General features: G+C 33.4%; 3 protein-coding genes across 5 annotated transcripts; 2 read left to right on the top strand and 1 right to left on the bottom strand.

The window, feature by feature from the left end:
• The first annotated feature begins 2,139 nt into the window (after positions 1 to 2,139).
• Rbpn-5 (Rab GTPase-binding effector protein rabaptin-5) lies at positions 2,140 to 6,348 on the top strand. Of its 3 annotated transcripts, none has more exons than XM_018546186.1 (9): positions 2,140 to 2,450; positions 2,677 to 2,784; positions 2,866 to 3,311; positions 3,744 to 4,240; positions 4,426 to 4,707; positions 4,806 to 5,025; positions 5,263 to 5,373; positions 5,960 to 6,184; positions 6,259 to 6,348. In XM_018546186.1, the coding sequence occupies exons 1-8, from the start codon at positions 2,408 to 2,410 to the stop codon at positions 6,125 to 6,127; spliced, it is 1,875 nt and encodes a 624-aa protein (XP_018401688.1). In that variant the 5' UTR covers positions 2,140 to 2,407; the 3' UTR covers positions 6,128 to 6,184; positions 6,259 to 6,348. The 3 variants fall into 3 exon arrangements, with proteins under 3 accessions (XP_018401688.1, XP_018401699.1, XP_018401692.1); XM_018546197.1 differs by having other exon boundaries at positions 2,866 to 3,299; positions 6,259 to 6,347; XM_018546190.1 differs by lacking the exon at positions 6,259 to 6,348 and having other exon boundaries at positions 5,960 to 6,244.
• Positions 6,349 to 8,741: 2,393 nt separating this feature from the next.
• On the bottom strand, positions 8,742 to 14,138 carry Pat1 (Protein interacting with APP tail-1). Its single transcript, XM_018546398.1, has 9 exons — positions 13,708 to 14,138; positions 13,222 to 13,335; positions 12,479 to 12,735; positions 11,240 to 11,419; positions 9,987 to 10,242; positions 9,780 to 9,904; positions 9,439 to 9,718; positions 9,206 to 9,371; positions 8,742 to 9,126 (listed from the first exon to the last, which is right to left on the bottom strand). The coding sequence occupies exons 1-9, from the start codon at positions 13,849 to 13,851 to the stop codon at positions 8,897 to 8,899; spliced, it is 1,752 nt and encodes a 583-aa protein (XP_018401900.1). The 5' UTR covers positions 13,852 to 14,138; the 3' UTR covers positions 8,742 to 8,896.
• Positions 14,139 to 16,610: 2,472 nt separating this feature from the next.
• On the top strand, positions 16,611 to 18,629 carry LOC108779070 (ras-related protein Rab-18-B). The gene is made up of 4 exons (XM_018546422.1): positions 16,611 to 16,875; positions 16,942 to 17,059; positions 17,141 to 17,458; positions 18,105 to 18,629. The coding sequence occupies exons 1-4, from the start codon at positions 16,805 to 16,807 to the stop codon at positions 18,264 to 18,266; spliced, it is 669 nt and encodes a 222-aa protein (XP_018401924.1). The 5' UTR covers positions 16,611 to 16,804; the 3' UTR covers positions 18,267 to 18,629.
• The last annotated feature ends 186 nt before the right edge of the window (positions 18,630 to 18,815 follow it).

Here is an 18,815-nt window from a genome sequence, read left to right as displayed (position 1 = left end):
ATAAAGATAGAACGATGTTTGTGTCGAGTGTGTCCTCTAAAAGGAAAGCATACATAATTAGATGCTTGTGTAGGCCGGGTTCACACCTTTGACCTTGACGGAAAAGCGGAAGGGTCTGAGCACAAGCACTGCCGTAACATTTTACGATATATTTAAGTTGTAGACGTAAATAACGCACAAGCTTTGGCGTATGACGTGTTTATGTACTTATTTCAATTGTAGCACTCGTGTTGGTCACGTGGGACACCATATTCGGGCTCAATCGTTATGCCAGCTGGGCTGCGTTCAGAATCATCATCTGAGTGCACCCAGGTGTCGTGTTATCCTTGTTTATCATTTGTGAACAACAAGGATAAAACAACATCTGGGTACATCCGGACGACGATTCTGAACGCACTCCAGCTAGCATAACGATTGAGTCCGAATATGGCGACGTTGGCGTCCCACGTGGCCAACGTTGAGTACTACAATTGAAATAAGTGGAGAAGCTTCGGTAATTACTTTTATTGTAGATCCTCGCATGATGATACTTATGCAGCTTAAATCCTTCCCTTGGTAGATTCGGATACTGGACCAGTGTGCTTCACAAGCCTCGTGTTAGTCCGTGTTCGAAAGTAAAGGAAATGGGATGTGGAAGCGATGGTAGGGACGTTAAACAATTTCCGTTTCTGATTTCATAAAATACAAATATATATATATATATATTTTATAACTAATTAAGTTCAATCTCACAATTCAAGATAAATCCAATTATTATAAATCGTCGCTATTATTATTATTTGAATTCTTTATTATTGAAATATTAATAAGCATTTATCAGTATTTATCAGGCCACTAATTACGATTAAGGATATAAATTCCTTTAGAAATAGAACTACGCGAGACGTTAGGATATAATTCAACATTTGAATAAAGAATTAGAGAATGTTTATATAGGTCCATATTCAGAACGCACTTTTATCACAGTATGTGCTTTTATCTCTGAAATTCTATAGTATACGTGACGTAAACTATAGCATGTTAGCGCGCTATAATATCGAATTGTTAGCGCGTTCTGAATACGGGTCATAGTTTATTTATAACTATAGAGCTTGTCGCAAGTGTAAATTAAATTCGCAATAAAGAGAGAACCCAATGCGTGCGGGTTCTCTTTAACATTGGAGTTAGAATGCGAGAATAGATTTGGAAATGGGAAATAGGAAAATTCACACGTGGTCTTACACACAAATAGCGTCGCAGACGGTGTCCCGAGGAAAACAAACCGCACAGTTGAAATGCCGGAATCAGACGGGGTTGTGGGTTGAGAGTCCGTCGCCCTACTCCCACGCATTTTTGGGCCCTATTGCGCAGTAGGAAGGGATGCTTGCACAACAGGAGGGGATTTTCAGGCAGGTTCTCTTGTGGCGATGCTTTCGTCAACGCGGCTCTTAATTCGCATGTGGAGGCGGCGTTACGCCTTATCATTGTATTTATCATTGTATCTTAAGGTTTCATTGTGGGAAGAATGTCGCGCGGAGAATGGTCGCGTTCAGCAGATTCAATAGTTTTACAACTGTTTTATGATTCTTCGCTGAGGTAGGACTATTCCTTTAGATCTAAAAGTATAATCCAATCAGCGAGACGAATCATAAAACAGTTGCAAAACTGTTGAGTCTGCTTGAATCATACGTTTGCGACGTTTCTACACTTTGGATAGGCAGAAAAGTGAAAGGGTGTATAACGGAGAGTGTAATTCCTGTGAAAAGAAGAGGTTTGGTTTTTTATTGCTGCACTGGACTGCATTAAAATTTTCTATTTTGCTTTTATCGAACTTTAAGTATTGCTATTCATGTATGTACACTTGTAGATATACACATACTTAAAATTAAATACTCTATAGGTGACTATTTAATTTCCTGAGTACGTATGAATGCATAAGTGCACATTACATGTATACTACATACTAGTTGGAGGTTGGAACTAGTTGGAGCTATAAAGCAAACGTAAAGGACGGAAAACAGCAAACGCGGAAGGTGTCAGGAGGTGCAGCCGGAAAAAGCAGTGGGCCTTGCTAAATATACATGAGTGTTAGGCGCATTGTTCAAAGAATTGCTTGCGAAATCCAGCGAAGTCGTTAGATGAACAAGCAAGGTCGCTTCCGGTTCTTGAGTTCGCTTCCGTAAACCGATTTATCGTTGATTTTCATTCTCGAGTCTTTATTTGCATTTTGAATCTGGTTTTGTTGAGTCACTATGAGTCAGTGACACTGATCAGCGGCATGCCGTCGCCGTCATCGTTATTATTGTCGTCGTCGTCGAGAGGTGGCCAGTCCCGGCTGAGCTCCGGGATATGCTCTTTGAATCATTGTTTGTGGCAGTGATCCACCCCGGCAAAATTATCGTTCTCGTCCGCGCCAAGTGATCATACAATGGAGAACCAGGACGATCGGACGGTGAAAGCAAACGGAAACGGTATGTCACCGAACAGTAGTCCTTATTTAAGTCCTTGTTGGTATCGTCGCCGCGATAGTTAGAAGGAAAAAAATTTGAAAACAAGATATTTAAATACGGTACGATTTAAGAAAACACGATTTATCCAGATTTGTCAGGCTTTTTTTGTGACGTCATACATTCGTTAATGTAGAGAATCCCTTCACAATGTGATTTAATTTCATTAAGAGTATCTGTTATGATTCAGAGGATCCACAGGCGAAGATCAGCCGATTGGAGTCAGAGAACGTTAAGATGCGAGAAGAGTTTAATGTACAAAGGGCCAAGATGAAAGAGTTGTTCCTTCAGAAAGAAGGTATGTAGCATGTACAACTTCAATTCTGGGCAAGTAGCTCTTTGGCAGTTATACCGAGTCTAAAATTAATGTATTTTGTAGAGGAGTTAAAGCGGAGACTGGAGGAAAATATGGGCCTACAAAAGGAAAATCTAAGACTGAAGAATGAGCTGGATGAGGCTAAGAGCCAACTAGTCGTTGCAGATCTTAAAATACAAAATCATATATTGATAGAGAAAAGGAAGGCCCAGGAAGAGATAGCGTCTTTACAGCAAGTTATACATGAAACAGTAGAGGAATCTTCTTGTTCGAGAAAACAGCTTGTTAATGAAGTGTCCAAATTGCAATTGGCTCTTTCTAAGCTTCAAGAAGAGAACATGATACTAAAAACGCAATTGCCACGTGATCCACCAACAGATGGACCTCAAATTTCACTGTCTACAGTAACTAAAACATTAGCTAGAAAAGTGGTTTCACAATTAGGCGCGGACTCTTTATCTTTAGGTCCTGACAATTTAGAAGAAAGCATGCGGAAGGTAAAAAAATATGTACGTAAATCTAAAATTGCATGGCTTTTATAACCCTTGCACAATTAACCTTCTGTTAAGTGACCAAGTTGGACTTTGAAGGGATAGTTGATATATTTCGATTTTGAGAATTCTAAAAAAAATTAAAATTTATAATAAATAACTAAAATATAGTCCGATTTTTAGTAAAAACTCATTATTGAAGCTTTCACAAGTATATAAGAATTTTTTAAAATTCTATATATGATTAAAAACAATATAAAAATTTGCACTGAAGTTCAAAAAGTCCACTTTGCTGATGGAAGGTGTCGCATGATTCTAACAGAGGATTAATTTATGTGTGTATGTACATGCGTGTGTTTGTATTTTTTTGTGATAACTTTAAATGACACTAACATTTTTCTTTAGATAAGTTACTTGTCTCTCAGTAATAATATTTGTGTAATTTCATAGGCGCAAGAAGATGCTGAAGTTTTACGTTCGTTGGTTGTGCCACTTGAGGAGGAAATAAAAGCTTTAAAAGAGAAACTAAGGTCAACCGATGACGAGTTACAAAAATGTAAAGAAGTTCTATTAAAGAAACGGCAGCAGGAACCTGGTTCCTTTGAGCCGTCGTGTGATATGTGTGCAAACTATGAAGCACAATTAGTCAAAGTAGAAGCGACTGCCAAGAATTTAGAGAAACAGCTGTTGGACTCGCAACGTATGCTGCAAGCTCAAAAAGAAGATCTAGCTAAGGAAGTTGAATTCCGGAAAGAAATGGAGGAAAAATGGAATGAAAAGAAGGAAGAGCATAAAATCAAAGTTGCGGAACTCACTGTTACCTCGCAGACGGCGCAACAAAATTTATTAGAACTAAAGAAAACTTTCGAACAAATTCAAAGAAACGTATCGGAGGAACTTTGTAAATTGACACGAGGCAGAGAAGAAGTACAGAGACATCTCACTATGTAAGATGATCCTTTTCTAACAAATTTTTAGTTGTATTACACACACGCGCGCGCGCGCGCACACACACACACACACACACACACACACACAAAAGTTAAATAACATAAAATAAGAAATATAGATAATATTACAGTATATTATTGATAAAGATTTTTATTCCAAGTCGACTGATATATGCTTGCAGACTTCAGATGGAGAATGAAAATCTTGTGGGCAAACATAGTAAACATTCACAACAACTTCAAAGTGAAAGCATCAACATGCCAAACACTGTTGAGGAATTGCATATGAGTCTTTTAAAGGTGCGTGAAGATTTAATTACAGCCAAAGTAGCTCAAGAAGTTGCACAAGAGAAGGAAGAGACATTGCGATACGAAGTTACTTTATTGAGAGAACAAATGGAGCAAGAGAGTAGAGTTAAAGAGCAGGATATTGCTGTATTAAAGAATGAAATGAGTGGATTGAGGTGAGCGATTGTATATATTGACTTTATATATGTGCAACAAAATTATCAATTACTTTGTTTAATAAGCATTAATATAATTTTACTTTAATGATATATAGCGCACAATTAGATAAATACATAAGAGATCATCGTACACTCGCTGATAGAGAAGAGAAACTTGATCGATTGGAAAAACAGCTACAAGAAATTCAAAAAGAGAAGAAGGATGCAGATTCAGTTATAAGTGAACTACGACAAAGAGTTATGAGTTTACAGCAAGAATTAGATACTAGCGAGGCAGTACAGAAAGACTTTGTTAGATTATCACAATCATTACAGGTAATAAAAATAATATGAATAGTGAAAATTCAAAGTTGTGTATTTTATCAAGATATAAAATTGATTCAAAATATCGAAAAAAATTGTATATATGAATAAAAGATAGCTCATTATATGTATATCATAAATGTTACAAGCTATAAATAGAAATATAACATACAAAGTAATTATATTAAATATAAATATAATATACAAAATAATTATTTTTTGATAATTACTATATGATGATTATTATAGGTACAACTGGAAAGGATTAGACAGGCAGGTAGTGAAGTAAGATGGCAACATGAAGAGGACATCGAAGAGTGTCCCAGTTGCCATACCACGTTTTCAGTTACAAAAAAGAAGGTAAGTTGAAAAAGTACAAGTTAAATTGTTACGATATGTACGCATGCACACACACACGCCTATACAAGGTATATCTTAAATAGCATCTAGTAATTATAAAGCGCTATTTCTATTCAAAATTGAGTCGACAATTTTTATATCCATTTATTCTACAATACTCAATGGAAGAGTCAATTACCAATTGAAAGTTTAAGTATAACTGCGTGAGAGTGAGATTGCGTTTGGATAGATATGATTGGCAGACGTTGAATCTTTTCATAAAACGTTATTTTATTCGCATGCAACACGTTGCGTTGCAAGAAATCAAACATTCGGATCCTAGTAATCAGATGCTGAAACACTGGACTAATGTCCAGTAAGAGCAATTGTTATCCAATGAGATAACAAAATATGAATAAACCATTTTTAATTTATATACAAATTTCAAGCCACAACTTAAGAAAAAGGGTGACTATAGTGACTCAATTTGAACAATAGTGATTTTTTTAATTGATAAAAAAAGCGATAAAAAGTGACTGAATGGCAGCGCTGGATACATCCTGTACATATAACGTATAATGAAATTAAAGAGGCTTAATGTCCGTAGGTACATTGTCGTCACTGTGGCCATATATTTTGTCAATCTTGCCTCTCACACGTTGTGAACAGTGGGCCGAAACAAAGACCATCCAGAGTCTGTGATGTTTGTCATACTTTATTAGTGCAAGATACCGCACCATATTTCAGCCAAGAACCTCCACATACACCCGATTAAATGTTCTAAAGTTACGGAATTTTAACACAGTTTAATGAGATGTGCAATATCAGTCCGGTAATACGTTGATTAGTACGTCTTAAAAAATATTCCGATCATTAAGTGACTAATATTGATTCTTTTGTTTGCAGAGAGAAAGAGAAAGAAGTGTTGATACCATAAAAATTGGATTAGATAAGATTCCTATTACCTGAAAACCGGAGTGATATAAAGAAATATCGTGTAAATATAAAGTTATGTATTACCTAATGGTTACTGTAATTTAAACAGATTAAAGCTTTTGAATGTATGTGAGTTATACAGAAAAATATTGTATTTATATTACATTATCTTGTCTTTTTTAATTATGGATCTCAGATTTTTGATTGAGAATTTTATCAGTCTAAACAGATATTTAACTCTTTGATAAAATATTTTTAATTTACTTAATTTTCTATTTGCAATCTTTTTTTAATGTAAAAAAATTGAATTGATACTTTTCATTGTTGATAAAAAAAAAACAAAATAAAATATATAATTAATTTAATTTATCTTATCTTATAACTGCTAACTATAATACAATAATCAATAATGTAATGACAATACAAGAGCAATTTGAAGTGCAGTTGATAACAAGTAATCTATTTAGATTTATAAAAATCTATTTAAATTTTCAGAAATTAATAAACAATATCGCTAAATAGATTATATATTGTCAACTATATCTTGAGCGCGTGCTACCTTTATATTATCTGAATTTATTAAAGAGGCTCTACTATTTATTCAGTTATACAAGTTTGCATTGGATGGATTACAATATCCTATCATTTGATATCTATCTAAAGAGTGCCTAAATAAACTTTTTTAATTGAAATGATACGAAAATCCTCAAAAACATTTATTACAAAAACACTATATGTATAATAAATAGTGAGAATTAGAAAATTTTATGATCTCAAAATAACTCTAGCAGCAGTCCAAGCACACGCGCGCGTCTATAGTTTTTAATATTATCTGTATTCATTATAATATTTATACAAGAACTAAATGTTAGAAAAAATATAGGATATATATAGGAGGTATTTTTTAATTTAGATGTCAAAATTTACAAAGTGAGAAGGTAACTTTGTGCAGCAAAACATCTGTTCAACAAATTGTTCACCGAGTTTTAATTCCTATCTCTTTGACTACATTATTGTTATAAACACAAGTGCATGTATTTTGAATATTTTTTTATTACTTAAAAATTATGCAATGCGTGAAGATCTACGATGAATGTAATTTTGAGATAAACAATGAATTAAACATATTATAAATGTGTTTGATAAACAATCATAAAAAAATATTTTATATGAAACCTGAGCAACTCTGAAAGTAGTTCAGTAATCGATAGCGAATTGTAAAGTATGAACATCTATATCATATCTGTATATATGGGTGCATTCGTTTTTGCTCTCGTAGCGCTTGTAAACATCATTTTGTTCTTGTTTATTATTTGATAGAATAATAATGTATACATAAGAATGAAATGATGCTTACAGCATGTGAGCGTAAAAGGTGAAACGCATTTTCTATGTTCATACTTTACGATTCAGTATTACGCACACGTGAGCACACACATATGTATGCACGCACTAATACGTACACACAGTGTCCCAGAATATTTAGGAAAATTTTCGTATGCAAATAGAATGGAACTGTGAATCGAAGTTATCCATCTTTTTACAATTTTTGTAATAATTAACGAGATATTAATTTTTAAAGTTCATCGAATAAGCGGATATTTATTCGTATCGCCAAATTTACACCCACCGTAGTCGCGTGGGAAATTTATTACAAATTACAATTGGCAGTTACACACGGTGGCAAAAGAAAATAACTTCCTGCTATTTCGTCAAGCGTCTGCATTTGGACACGCGATTTTTAGAAATTAATATCTTGTTAATTATTTAATATTACTGCGAAAATAATGGTAAAAACTTTTCGATTTGGTTTAGTACGCGGTATAGTCCGCTCTGTACACGAAGATTGTTCCAAATGTTTTGGGACATCCTGGGCTGCGTTTGGAAATATCATCTGAGTATCCCTGTGTATCGACTTATCTCCTTGTTTAATATTGAATGAACAACAAAGATAAAATTATATTCGGGAAAACCTAAGTGATATTTCCGAATGCAGCCCTGTATGTGTGTGTGTGTGTGTGTGTGTGTGTGTGTGTGTATTATATATATATATAAATATATATGTGTACATAAAAATATATGCAAATCAGATTAAACATTAGCAAATTTATATTAAAATTTTATATATAAATACAAAATATTAAAAAAAAAGATATATATATATATTATGCGCAAAAATTTTTAATACATCGAAATAAAACACAGAGATATCAAGTCTAAATATAATTCAACATAAGCAACTCAACTAAAAAAAAAAGCCCCATCAATGTTTATATTGCAATATCATCTCACTAATAAAAATAATTTATATAAATTAAATTAATATTTTCATATACTTTGAATTCAATATTGATAATGATTCAATTTGTTTGTTATGTGATATTGATACTACGCACGTTATAAAATATCGACATAAGACAGATGAAATTATTAATGCATATGACCAGATCAGTGATTTACAAATTTCTATAATGATTTTCATACAATCCAGTTATAACTTTTTTCCTTTCTACTTTGGCCCAATGTCTTGTAAACGCAACGGAGACCAGCAAGTTGCTCGATGACATACAACGACATAAAATTTGAATTAGACACACTTATTGATATATCACATGGAAAAGAACACATTCATTACATTTGCGATTGGTTGTGGACGTTTTTGTACATCGATCGGTGGTTCTTCAGATTGAGCGTGTTTGTCTCTAAGCTCTTTCCAATGATTCAATGTATCTGTGTATTCTGATATTTTCTCGTAATCCTCTAACTTATTGTACACGTGTAAAAGTCCTCGGTAATCATATTCTAAACCACTATAACCTTCTCCAAATAACTTCAAGCCTGTCAATGTGAAATTTGTGAAATGCAATGGCATTTCATGTCAGAATGGAATTAATTAAAATATATTATAAATACTTACTGATAGCGATACTACGACGGTAGAGCTTTTCGGCATCTCTGTATCGATTCATGTGAAAATTATATAATGAAGCTAAATGCCCTATACTCAAGCCTACTTCGTAATCGTCAGGTCCTAATAACTCTTCTTTAATACCAATAGCTTTCAGGTGCATCATTTCTGCCTCCTAAAGTACATGCATGTTGTAAATATAACAAAATAATGAAATACATAGTGTGTAATATATAAGTTACCTGAAACTTCCTCATACTCTGGTATAAGCGACCCAGATTCCCGTAATGTTTTGCCGTTTGTACATTTCTTTCGCCAAATGCAGTTTTCGACATTTCTAAAGCGGATAAATGAAGACATTCGGACTTGAGTAAAAGATTTTGCTCCGACAATGGCGTGGATGCATTATCTATAGCAATTTCTTCGAGAATAAGTGCCTTTATTCTCCTAGCGCTTGCGAGCATCAAATGATTCGGGGGTAAATGTCTCTCCATAATATCTATAGCTATTCCAGCGTGTTCACTGAAATACAAAAATAAATCGTACTGCCAATATACTATAAATCGAATATAATTCTAATTACCTTGCATCGTCAAATCTGCCGGAACTATATTCATGTACATAGAGAGCGTAAGCTAAGTCTTCGTGTGCCAAAGCAACATGAAGATTAGTCCTGCCGAAAATCGTTCTTCTAATATCTAACGCAGTCTAAAGTGCAATACAAAAATCATTTTACAATCGCTTTCATAAAAGATTACGAAGATTCATAAAGAGCTCTAGAAATACATACCTTGTATATAGTTACACTATTGCTGATACTATCGAAGTTTAGTAAGAAAAATCCATAATCGATGAGAACGTCGCTATACTTTGGATGATCCGTATCGAATATTTCTTTCGCGAGATATACAGCTTCTTTGATTAATAAATCAGCTTTTTGGAACTCTCGTTTTACGACGCACGACTTCGCCGCTTGTCTCAGAACGTCGACAATAATTCCCGCGGGAAGCGACGGTCTTAATTGTTTTAATGCTTTCATGCTCCATCTGGATGATAGGTAATATAAAAATGTTAGAAACATTATATATATATAAAGTATTATTTTAAATAAGTTTTTAATATTATTAAGGATTAATTTATAGTCTGCTTTAATTTCAACTCTCATCATATATTGCAATATTTTTCAATCTTTTTTAATTTGTAGTATATTGGATAATAAGCCAAACTTGTTGATATATCATTTAACGTTCAGCATAACTCTTATTAGATACTTTCAACGACATTCGAAAATCAAAAATAAAATTCAACAGTTATATTCTTTATTCTATTTTTTTAAGTAATTTTATTGCAATGACGATATCGCTTTATAATGTGTTATGTGGTTTAGAATATAAAATAAAACCAAAACAAAGAGCATACAGCGCTAGTTGTGATAAGCGAATGTCCTTTATTCGAATTATACGTTAAATTTGTCTAGACGTTTCGGTTTATTTCAGACCATCATCAGTAGAATGTTATTACATATCGCTTTAGTTAAATAAGAAAACACTAATTTAGCTAATTTTCAATTTTTTTAAATACTTTTGTCTCGAGTATTACTTATTAACACTGCAAAGAATACTTAAGTATTCATTTCAAACATTTAGAGATTTCTATTACTATTTTTAAAATTTTAATTTATAACAAAAATAACAAATAAAGTAAATAAACTAAAAATGTAAAAATAGAACGTTATATGAATACAACTTTCTTATTTATATAGTTTGTTTAAAATATGAATATTAATATATGTGCTATTAATATATATTTATCGAATATTCTTAAGCACTGATGAATTTTATGCTTGTTGTTCACCAAATGTTAAACAAAGATAAAATCATACGTGCATTATGCGCTTTACAGAACGTAACCATCTTTAAAATTGCCGTAGTACATCGGTTGAAATATCCTATTATATTAAGTTTATAAAAAAAATCAGATTAAAGTTAATTTCTGGCGATTATAACTTATTTCGGAAATGACAAATATTAGATAGGCGTGTACCTATGAGCTTCATCGTATTCACTGCGTATATAGAATATTACACTGAATTCTGCAAAAAGGGCAGCGTGATTGCTATTATTGTACTGGTTGCTTTTTAACTTTTCTATCATTTCCATGGCAAGCTGGTGAGTCTCCGCAGCTCCGTCGAAATCACAGTATGCCGCTTGTGCATGTAACAATCTGAAATGTATTAACAGGATATTATATTTAATTATGAAAAATAAAAGCTATAATGAATAATAAATATAAGATTACATATTTTTTTAACAAGGACTTATTAAAAACAATTATGTAAACAGAGTTGCGAAATAAATATATTTAATAACAAATTTTAAATTTTAAACAAAACAAACGTTTCTATCTCACACAAGGTAATTTTTAATATTAAATATTATAACGTAGGAGAAAATTAAAATTATAATGCATACTAAAGAAAGAAGTTACTTGTAACTTAATGTATATATATATATATATTAAATATATATTTAGCCTATTAAAGATTTGATTGATCCGACCGAGTGCCTAACTGTACCTGATACTCTACAAATCTGTCAATTAAATTGCTTATGTATAGGTACACGTTACGCATTTGTGTCTTTTGATATTTGCAAATTAAAATGAGATACTAATAGGTTCAAAAAAATCCCGGAATTGATAAATTATAATATAAGGTCTGTTTGCGAATCTTTTAGATTCAAAAACGAATCGAATCCACTATGACTCGAATCGATCTTATTTAAATTCGAATATTTGCACACATTTAGTTATTTACACTTTTTGCTCTCGATATCTTCACGTTCATTTTTTTAACGTCCACATACTTGTCTGAATAAATTTTAAAATTTATTTTCAATTTCATAAGTTAATTTGCTCTATATTTTTATTACTTATGTTATTTTGTACAGCAGACCTGTCCAATTTTAGTTTCCGAGCTAAAACGCCATCAATGCAAAAAAATTCAATTATGAGTACGATTTCAAGAGACCGTATACTCTCCGAAATCTTATCTAAATTAATTTTTTATCATTAATTATGTTTACATGTTACCATTAATCACGCTTAATGTACGATTTTCTGAACCAATTTATTAAAATTTATTATGCAAAAAGATATTATGCGAAAAAAATTTAAATAAAAATGTAAATAAAGGTAGGGATAATAAAAGTAGGATTAATCATTTGTTAAAAATAAATTACGAAATCTTTTTAAATCTACTAGCATATATGGCAATACTCTTACTTGTGACAACAATCTAATGTCCTGTTCCATTCCTTGGGAGTTTGATTGTTGTCCATACATAATTGCTTGCAAGCTAGCAACACTTCTTCACTTTCTGAATACCAGCCAGCATCACTGAGAAATCCGCCTAGTCTCAAACCCAGATTTATTAATTTATCAATTTCCTGAGGTAAAGGACTCTCTCTCGCTTGGAAACAGCACATGTTATAACTGATAACCAGATGTTTCGCTATTCTTATTTTATGATCCATCGGCGCCTTTAGTCCCGAAAATACAAAAATGCAAAATATGTTTTGATGTCGGAAAAAATGACATAAGACAGCTTCTCTTATTTCTACAAATGTAAATTAACTTTAATCTATATTTGTAGAAATAAAAGCAGATATCTTATGCCATTTATCTCGGTTTAACTTATTCTTTACCTTTTTCTAGTTCTAGAAATTTAAAAGCACTAGGAACTTGAAAAAAGATAACTAGTAGTTAATCTATATTGACAGAAATTGACATTAGGGTGATGTCTAGATCAAACTTTGATTAAATGATTGAATCGGTGAATAACTATCAAATTATACTTGTGTTTAAATGGAAATGATTTCTTGCTTAACATATGGAAAAAAAGATTAGATTAGCAACGACAAATTAAATTTTTGCTGTAGACAATCTAACGGTTGAATTAATTGTCGATTAATTTAATCCGAGTTTGGTCCAGGTTGCTCTTGAGAACTTTTACTGGACAGGCTCACCTGAAATATTTTTAGGAGTTGTAAACGACGATTGGTGACCTTCAGCATCTTGGAGAAAGTCTCCAGATCGCTTAATTCTGCCCCCAATATACATAGTCTCCTCTCTGTGTATAACTGAAAGAGATGAGATGGGTACAAACTAAGGGTATGTTAAACGTTATTATTAAACGCACGCGATGGAGTCAATCGGAGTCAATCGCGGGACGAGATTGGTCAATTGAAGGAACCACAGCGAAAACGCGTCGAATTCGTCGCGCCGTGGATGTCGGGGTCCTCGACAGACATTCGCGAGAACGGGTAATCGCGTGTCACCGTCGTCGCGAACGTACAGCGTTCGAATTAACGACGTCGTTCCCGTTTCGCGACGAAGCGAGACAAAGAAACAGAAACAAGCTTGGCTATCATCGCACGCGGTTGACTCTGATCGACGGGATCCCTCCTCTCCCCCGTCCCGCCGACGACGGCACAGCTTGACGTCCTTTTTACCTGATAGTAGAGATCGAATCGCACGCTCTTGGGCAGGTCAACGAGGTATGGTTTGTAGACGCGGAACCTATCGACCACTGCGGACACGCACAAATGGTACAGACTCCTCGTGGAAAACAACCGTGGCTCGCGTCCATCGGCCATTTTCGCGAACGGCCTTTTTTTGATTAATCACCAACACAATCTCGGGTGTTGTAACTCGCAATACTCGCACCGTGTGGTGCGCGTGCGTGTGTAATAGTGTGTAAGTGCGTGCGGAATGTGCGAACGGACGGGTACGTCGCGCGATCAGAGATGTCGCGTTTTTTTCCTCTCGACAGGTTGCGAGCGCACACCGCGAAACCGCGTGGTGCCCTCGCACCTGAAGTCGAGCCTTCTGTGTTTCCGGGTTCCGGGTGGAATCGAGCTTTGATCCAAAGCTACAGGGTGTCCGCGACATTCGCGACTAACAGATGACAGGATTGACAGGTCCTTCGACCAATGGGTCTCCCCTTCTCTCATAGCATCAGCTGATTGGTTGAAAGAGAAGGTTATGTGATTCGAGTAAATAGGCATTATGGGAGCTCAGGGAGCTCTTCAATAAGAGGCACAGATAACACAGTGAATCATATTACATTTTTCTTGTTCGTTAATGTTGAACAGAGATGAAATAATTCACTTATCCCTTTTGGATTTCCGACCCAATAAAAGGATCACAGTATATATATACCATGCGATAAAATATGCTCCAACAACATGCTTTAATATGCTCCAATAACAATGCTCTAATATGCTCCTACTCACTCCAGAACGCTCCTTAGGTGCGTACTCAGATTCTCCCTCGAGTGCTCCTGAGTGTGTCATCTTTTACCCTCTATTCGCATGTGGCTTAGTTGCAAACACCGGATGTTTCAAAATTCACTGCCATTGCCGAAAATGTACAGTTTACGTTACGTATACTATTTATTTTCGCATTGAATCTTGAAACAGAGCCGTTATATTACTACCGAAATATACGTATACTTATAGTTAGTGTCAATTTCTGTATCAGCTGTTATACAATGAAGATATAATTATTTTATTATTTGAAATATGTAAAATTTTATTTAATTAAATTTTATTAAATTTTATTGACCTCTATATACATATGGACATAAATTGTTACATATATATTTACTCACAATTAAATAATAAGAAACCGATTTCTTACAATTGCCATATATAGAATACATATGTTCGGTATTTTAAAGCATGCGCAAAGAAGACGAACGTTTTAAATATATATCTGTCCTTTTTACACGCATCTTTATATAAATCTTTCTCTCTCACATTCTTTGAACCACAATATAACTCTATGTATATACGCTCTAAGGATTTTATGCGCGATTTCTTTATGCAGATAATTTTTTTTGAGTCGAAGTAGGCACGTAAGTAATAATGTAAAACTCTGCATACTTTCAAAGCTATATCCTGCTATCGAGATGATTCTGCGATTTCCTTCTGTTACGTTCTTACTATTCTTAAACATTCTAAGTACTTCGTCTCATTGTCATTTATTATGAGTCCCACACCCTTCTCTCGTTCTTCTCTCCATCTTCCCGAAGGTCTTACTTTACTCTTCTCGGGAGGATAGCCACTTCATTAGAATAATAAGCCAATATTTGATAAGATTTTTTAATTATAGTCGTGTTCCAATCATGCACTGCCAGTACTGAAAATCAGAAAATCTATAGTTCACGTTACATATACTGTAGATTTTCAGTGCTGGCAGTGTATATCAGAACACGCTATGTCCCCTTTATATAGATTAAGTCAAATAACAATAAATTTAAAAATAACGTAGTTAATTGGCGTGTTTTGATTCAATTTAGAATCTTCATCAGCGAATATCAATCTTGTTAGTTATCTATACTCTGCTACAAGTCAGGCACTAATTCTGGATGTTCAGGTCCAAAATGAGAAAAACTTTTAATTAGTAAGTTTCTAAGGATGATATATTGGTAATAAAGTGTAAGTAGAACTTACAAATAAACAATTTACATGTCATAGACACCACATTATGTACTACATTAATATTTCACTCACACATGCCACGCACACATAAATATTTGTATAACAATAACGTGTTAATGTTTTTAAGTTTAATTCTAAAAACTCCACATTGTTTCTTCGTGTAAACTATTAGTTTGTCAATTATTATTTCGTGAGTACAGATTGCACAGCTTTTATACAAAGTGAATGTTGTGAGATGTGATCAGATGTGAAACTCTGGAACGCCATATTAGATTAAGAAATTGTAAAAAAAGATTTCGATTTTTTGAAATTTTTTTGTTGATCTCCGGCATAAACTTCATCCAAAGAAACCTGAGAGTGACCTTTTTCATGTACCAAATCACATAGAGTAACGTCCACGTTTTTATGATTCTTTTCCATACCATTACGTGAATTAGACAAGAACGAACCATCAAAAAGTTGATTATTCATGTTTGTCTAATCCACGTAATGGTATGGAAGAGAACCACACAAAAAGTGAACATTATCCTAGGAGATTTGGTACATGAAAAAGGCCAAGATGTCCACTCTCCGGTTTCTCTCTGTTTCACCTTATAGACACGTATCATTGCGCGTACTTTAATCCTGGGAAAGGATTTTCGACTCTATTATAAAAGAGGAAAAAAGTAATTGTTATATGAAAATTATACGGTTAGTCGATAATACAGGCGGCCTTAGGAGCTTCTTTAAATTATATCTTAATAAAAATTATATCTTAATTTCAGGATTGCATTTAAAGAATGATGTATTTTGAATTGGTATAATATACATCAAAATGATTGATTAAATACTCATATATATTTATACGGATTGTTGAAATTAAGATAATTCAATAGAAAGTTACTAGTCCTGCAGCAGGTGCACGATGTAAAACCGCCCTAGTTTACCTGTAGAAAAAGCTCTCAATGAGTTGGCAACATTGTGGAATGCTAGGCAGCTTCGCGACGTTTACCGCAGTATACGTTACAAAGAAAGATATTGATGTGCTTTTTTTTAAAGTACATTAACTAGTTGACATCGACTTGATATCGTGAGTGCAGAGGTCAGCTGTGACCAGCGGATTATTATGGAGCAGGAAGACTATTTGACGGTACTGAAAATTCTTATGATAGGCGAATCCAACGTAGGGAAATCAAGGTAATTTGCGAAGTGCAATTCATTCCCACATCGAAACTATAATTGTAGTTACTACGTCATTTCTAGCATACTTCTGAGGTTCACTGAAGATGAGTTCCATGAAAACATGCAGAGCACAGTCGGGATGGACTACAAGACGAAGCAGGTTACCATTGACGACAATGTAGTGAAACTCGCTATTTGGGTTTGTAAACGCGATTTTGTTTTTGCAACAGAAGGATTACTCGATCTACGCAGTTATTATGAATTTATTATTTATTTACAGGATACCGCCGGCCAGGAACGATTTCGTACATTAACACCCAGTTATTACAGAGACGGCCAGGGTGCTATTCTAATGTATGATGTTACGGATCGAAATACCTTTGTGAAATTAGAGACATGGTTTAATGAGTTGAATACATATTGTAATAAGACGGATATCATCAAGATGGTAGTAGGCAATAAAATAGACCTGCCAAATAGAGAGGTGAGCACTGAAGAAGGCCTACAATTTGCTAGAAGACATCAAACTCTGTACATTGAGAGTAGTGCAAAAACGGCAGATGGTGTAAAATGTTGCTTTGAAGAACTTGTACAAAAGGTACATCAAAATTTATACTAGTAACTATTAAAATTTAAAAAAATATATGTTTTAGTAAAGATTAATAGGTAATTAAAAACATTTTGTTGTTTTTCTAAAACTTCAAAGTTTAGTATATATGATGTAAAAGATTTGATAGATTGCACTACAATGCTAGTGATATTATAAACAAGCACTACAGAGTCTACTTATAAAAAACACTTATTATACAATTCAAACTCTCGTTAAGATTTAATATGATATTTAAAAAGAAAAGGTACGTGCCTTGTCTTGTACTATAATATCACTATAAATATTCCAATCTGAATTGTTAATACTAATTTTAACTTATTATTTATGTAACTGATATTTTTACTTATTTAGATAATTACTTAGAATTGTTTCCTTGCCTGAAAAATATACTTATTTTATATATATTTATTCAAAACAAAAGAACAGATATCTTAATCTCTATGATAAAGTCTCAAATTATAACTTTTTTCGCGAAGCAATGACTTATTGCTTTTTTTACCAGATTCTTTCATTTTGAGTAAATATATGTCAAATGAGTATATTTTTAAGATTTAAAACGAGGAAACGATTCTATATAATTATCCTTATTTATAAAGCTATGTAAAATATGTTTGTATCACTGTGCATGTAACAGATTATACAGACACCTGGTCTTTGGGATACTTATTCTACACGACTGTATGACAACGGCACTGTAGGTAGTGCAAGGTATCGAAAGGGAAAAAGAGGGATGCAATTGACTAACGATCATCAACAGCAAGATGCATATTCAAACTGTTATTGCAGTTTGCTGTAATCGATTGTGAAAAGTACATGTGCTAATAACAATAGTGTATACAATGTGTTAAGTTTAAAAATCTTGCGCAAAAAAATCAATTTTGAGAGACACGCATTAGTGTAACTCAAAAAGGATCAAACTTAATAGGTCACCATTTCATACAAGCTATATATTCAGTTTGTGCAAAACTTATCCAAAGATAGGCATGTGCTTGCTTATATCAAGTACACATCTAAACGTACAAACTATCGTTACAGACTAAGTTGAATCTGGCTTAGAAATCTATGATGACGAGCAAAATTTTGTGTTTGTGTAAATACATGATTTATAAATACTGAAGAAATGCTCGTATATAGACATTTGTATGGACCATAGTCGGCAGCAGTGTGTGTCGATCACGTTTTTGTACAAGTGAATTCGAACATTTTTATAGTCTTTTCGATTGTGTTTGTCGTTTTATATTTTGCACATATACGTGCGCTTGACGCATATCATTGTTACATTTAAAAAACATGTATTATAATGTAAAAATATATCTAAGGATGTTGTTTCGTTATTTCATCGATT

This window comes from Cyphomyrmex costatus, unplaced genomic scaffold (genome assembly GCF_001594065.2).
Source record: "Cyphomyrmex costatus isolate MS0001 unplaced genomic scaffold, Ccosl1.0 scaffold120, whole genome shotgun sequence".
NCBI classification, from domain to species: domain Eukaryota; kingdom Metazoa; phylum Arthropoda; class Insecta; order Hymenoptera; family Formicidae; genus Cyphomyrmex; species Cyphomyrmex costatus.
This window is presented reverse-complemented; position numbering and strand designations above follow the sequence as displayed.

Bases quoted from the DNA above. Each gene is read 5' to 3' on its own strand.
- LOC108779070 (XM_018546422.1), top strand. From the start codon at position 16,805: ATGGAGCAGGAAGACTATTTGACGGTACTGAAAATTCTTATGATAGGC. The intron at 16,876-16,941 runs GTAATTTGCGAA...CGTCATTTCTAG, and splicing joins TCCAACGTAGGGAAATCAAG to CATACTTCTGAGGTTCACTG. The intron at 17,459-18,104 runs GTACATCAAAAT...TGCATGTAACAG, and splicing joins TTGAAGAACTTGTACAAAAG to ATTATACAGACACCTGGTCT.
- Pat1 (XM_018546398.1), bottom strand. From the start codon at position 13,851: ATGGCCGATGGACGCGAGCCACGGTTGTTTTCCACGAGGAGTCTGTAC. The intron at 13,336-13,707 runs GTAAAAAGGACG...CATCTCTTTCAG, and splicing joins GATTCGATCTCTACTATCAG to TTATACACAGAGAGGAGACT. The intron at 11,420-12,478 runs GTAAGAGTATTG...AATACATTTCAG, and splicing joins ACATTAGATTGTTGTCACAA to ATTGTTACATGCACAAGCGG.
- Rbpn-5 (XM_018546186.1), top strand. From the start codon at position 2,408: ATGGAGAACCAGGACGATCGGACGGTGAAAGCAAACGGAAACG. The intron at 4,241-4,425 runs GTAAGATGATCC...ATATGCTTGCAG, and splicing joins GTACAGAGACATCTCACTAT to ACTTCAGATGGAGAATGAAA. The intron at 4,708-4,805 runs GTGAGCGATTGT...AATGATATATAG, and splicing joins AATGAAATGAGTGGATTGAG to CGCACAATTAGATAAATACA.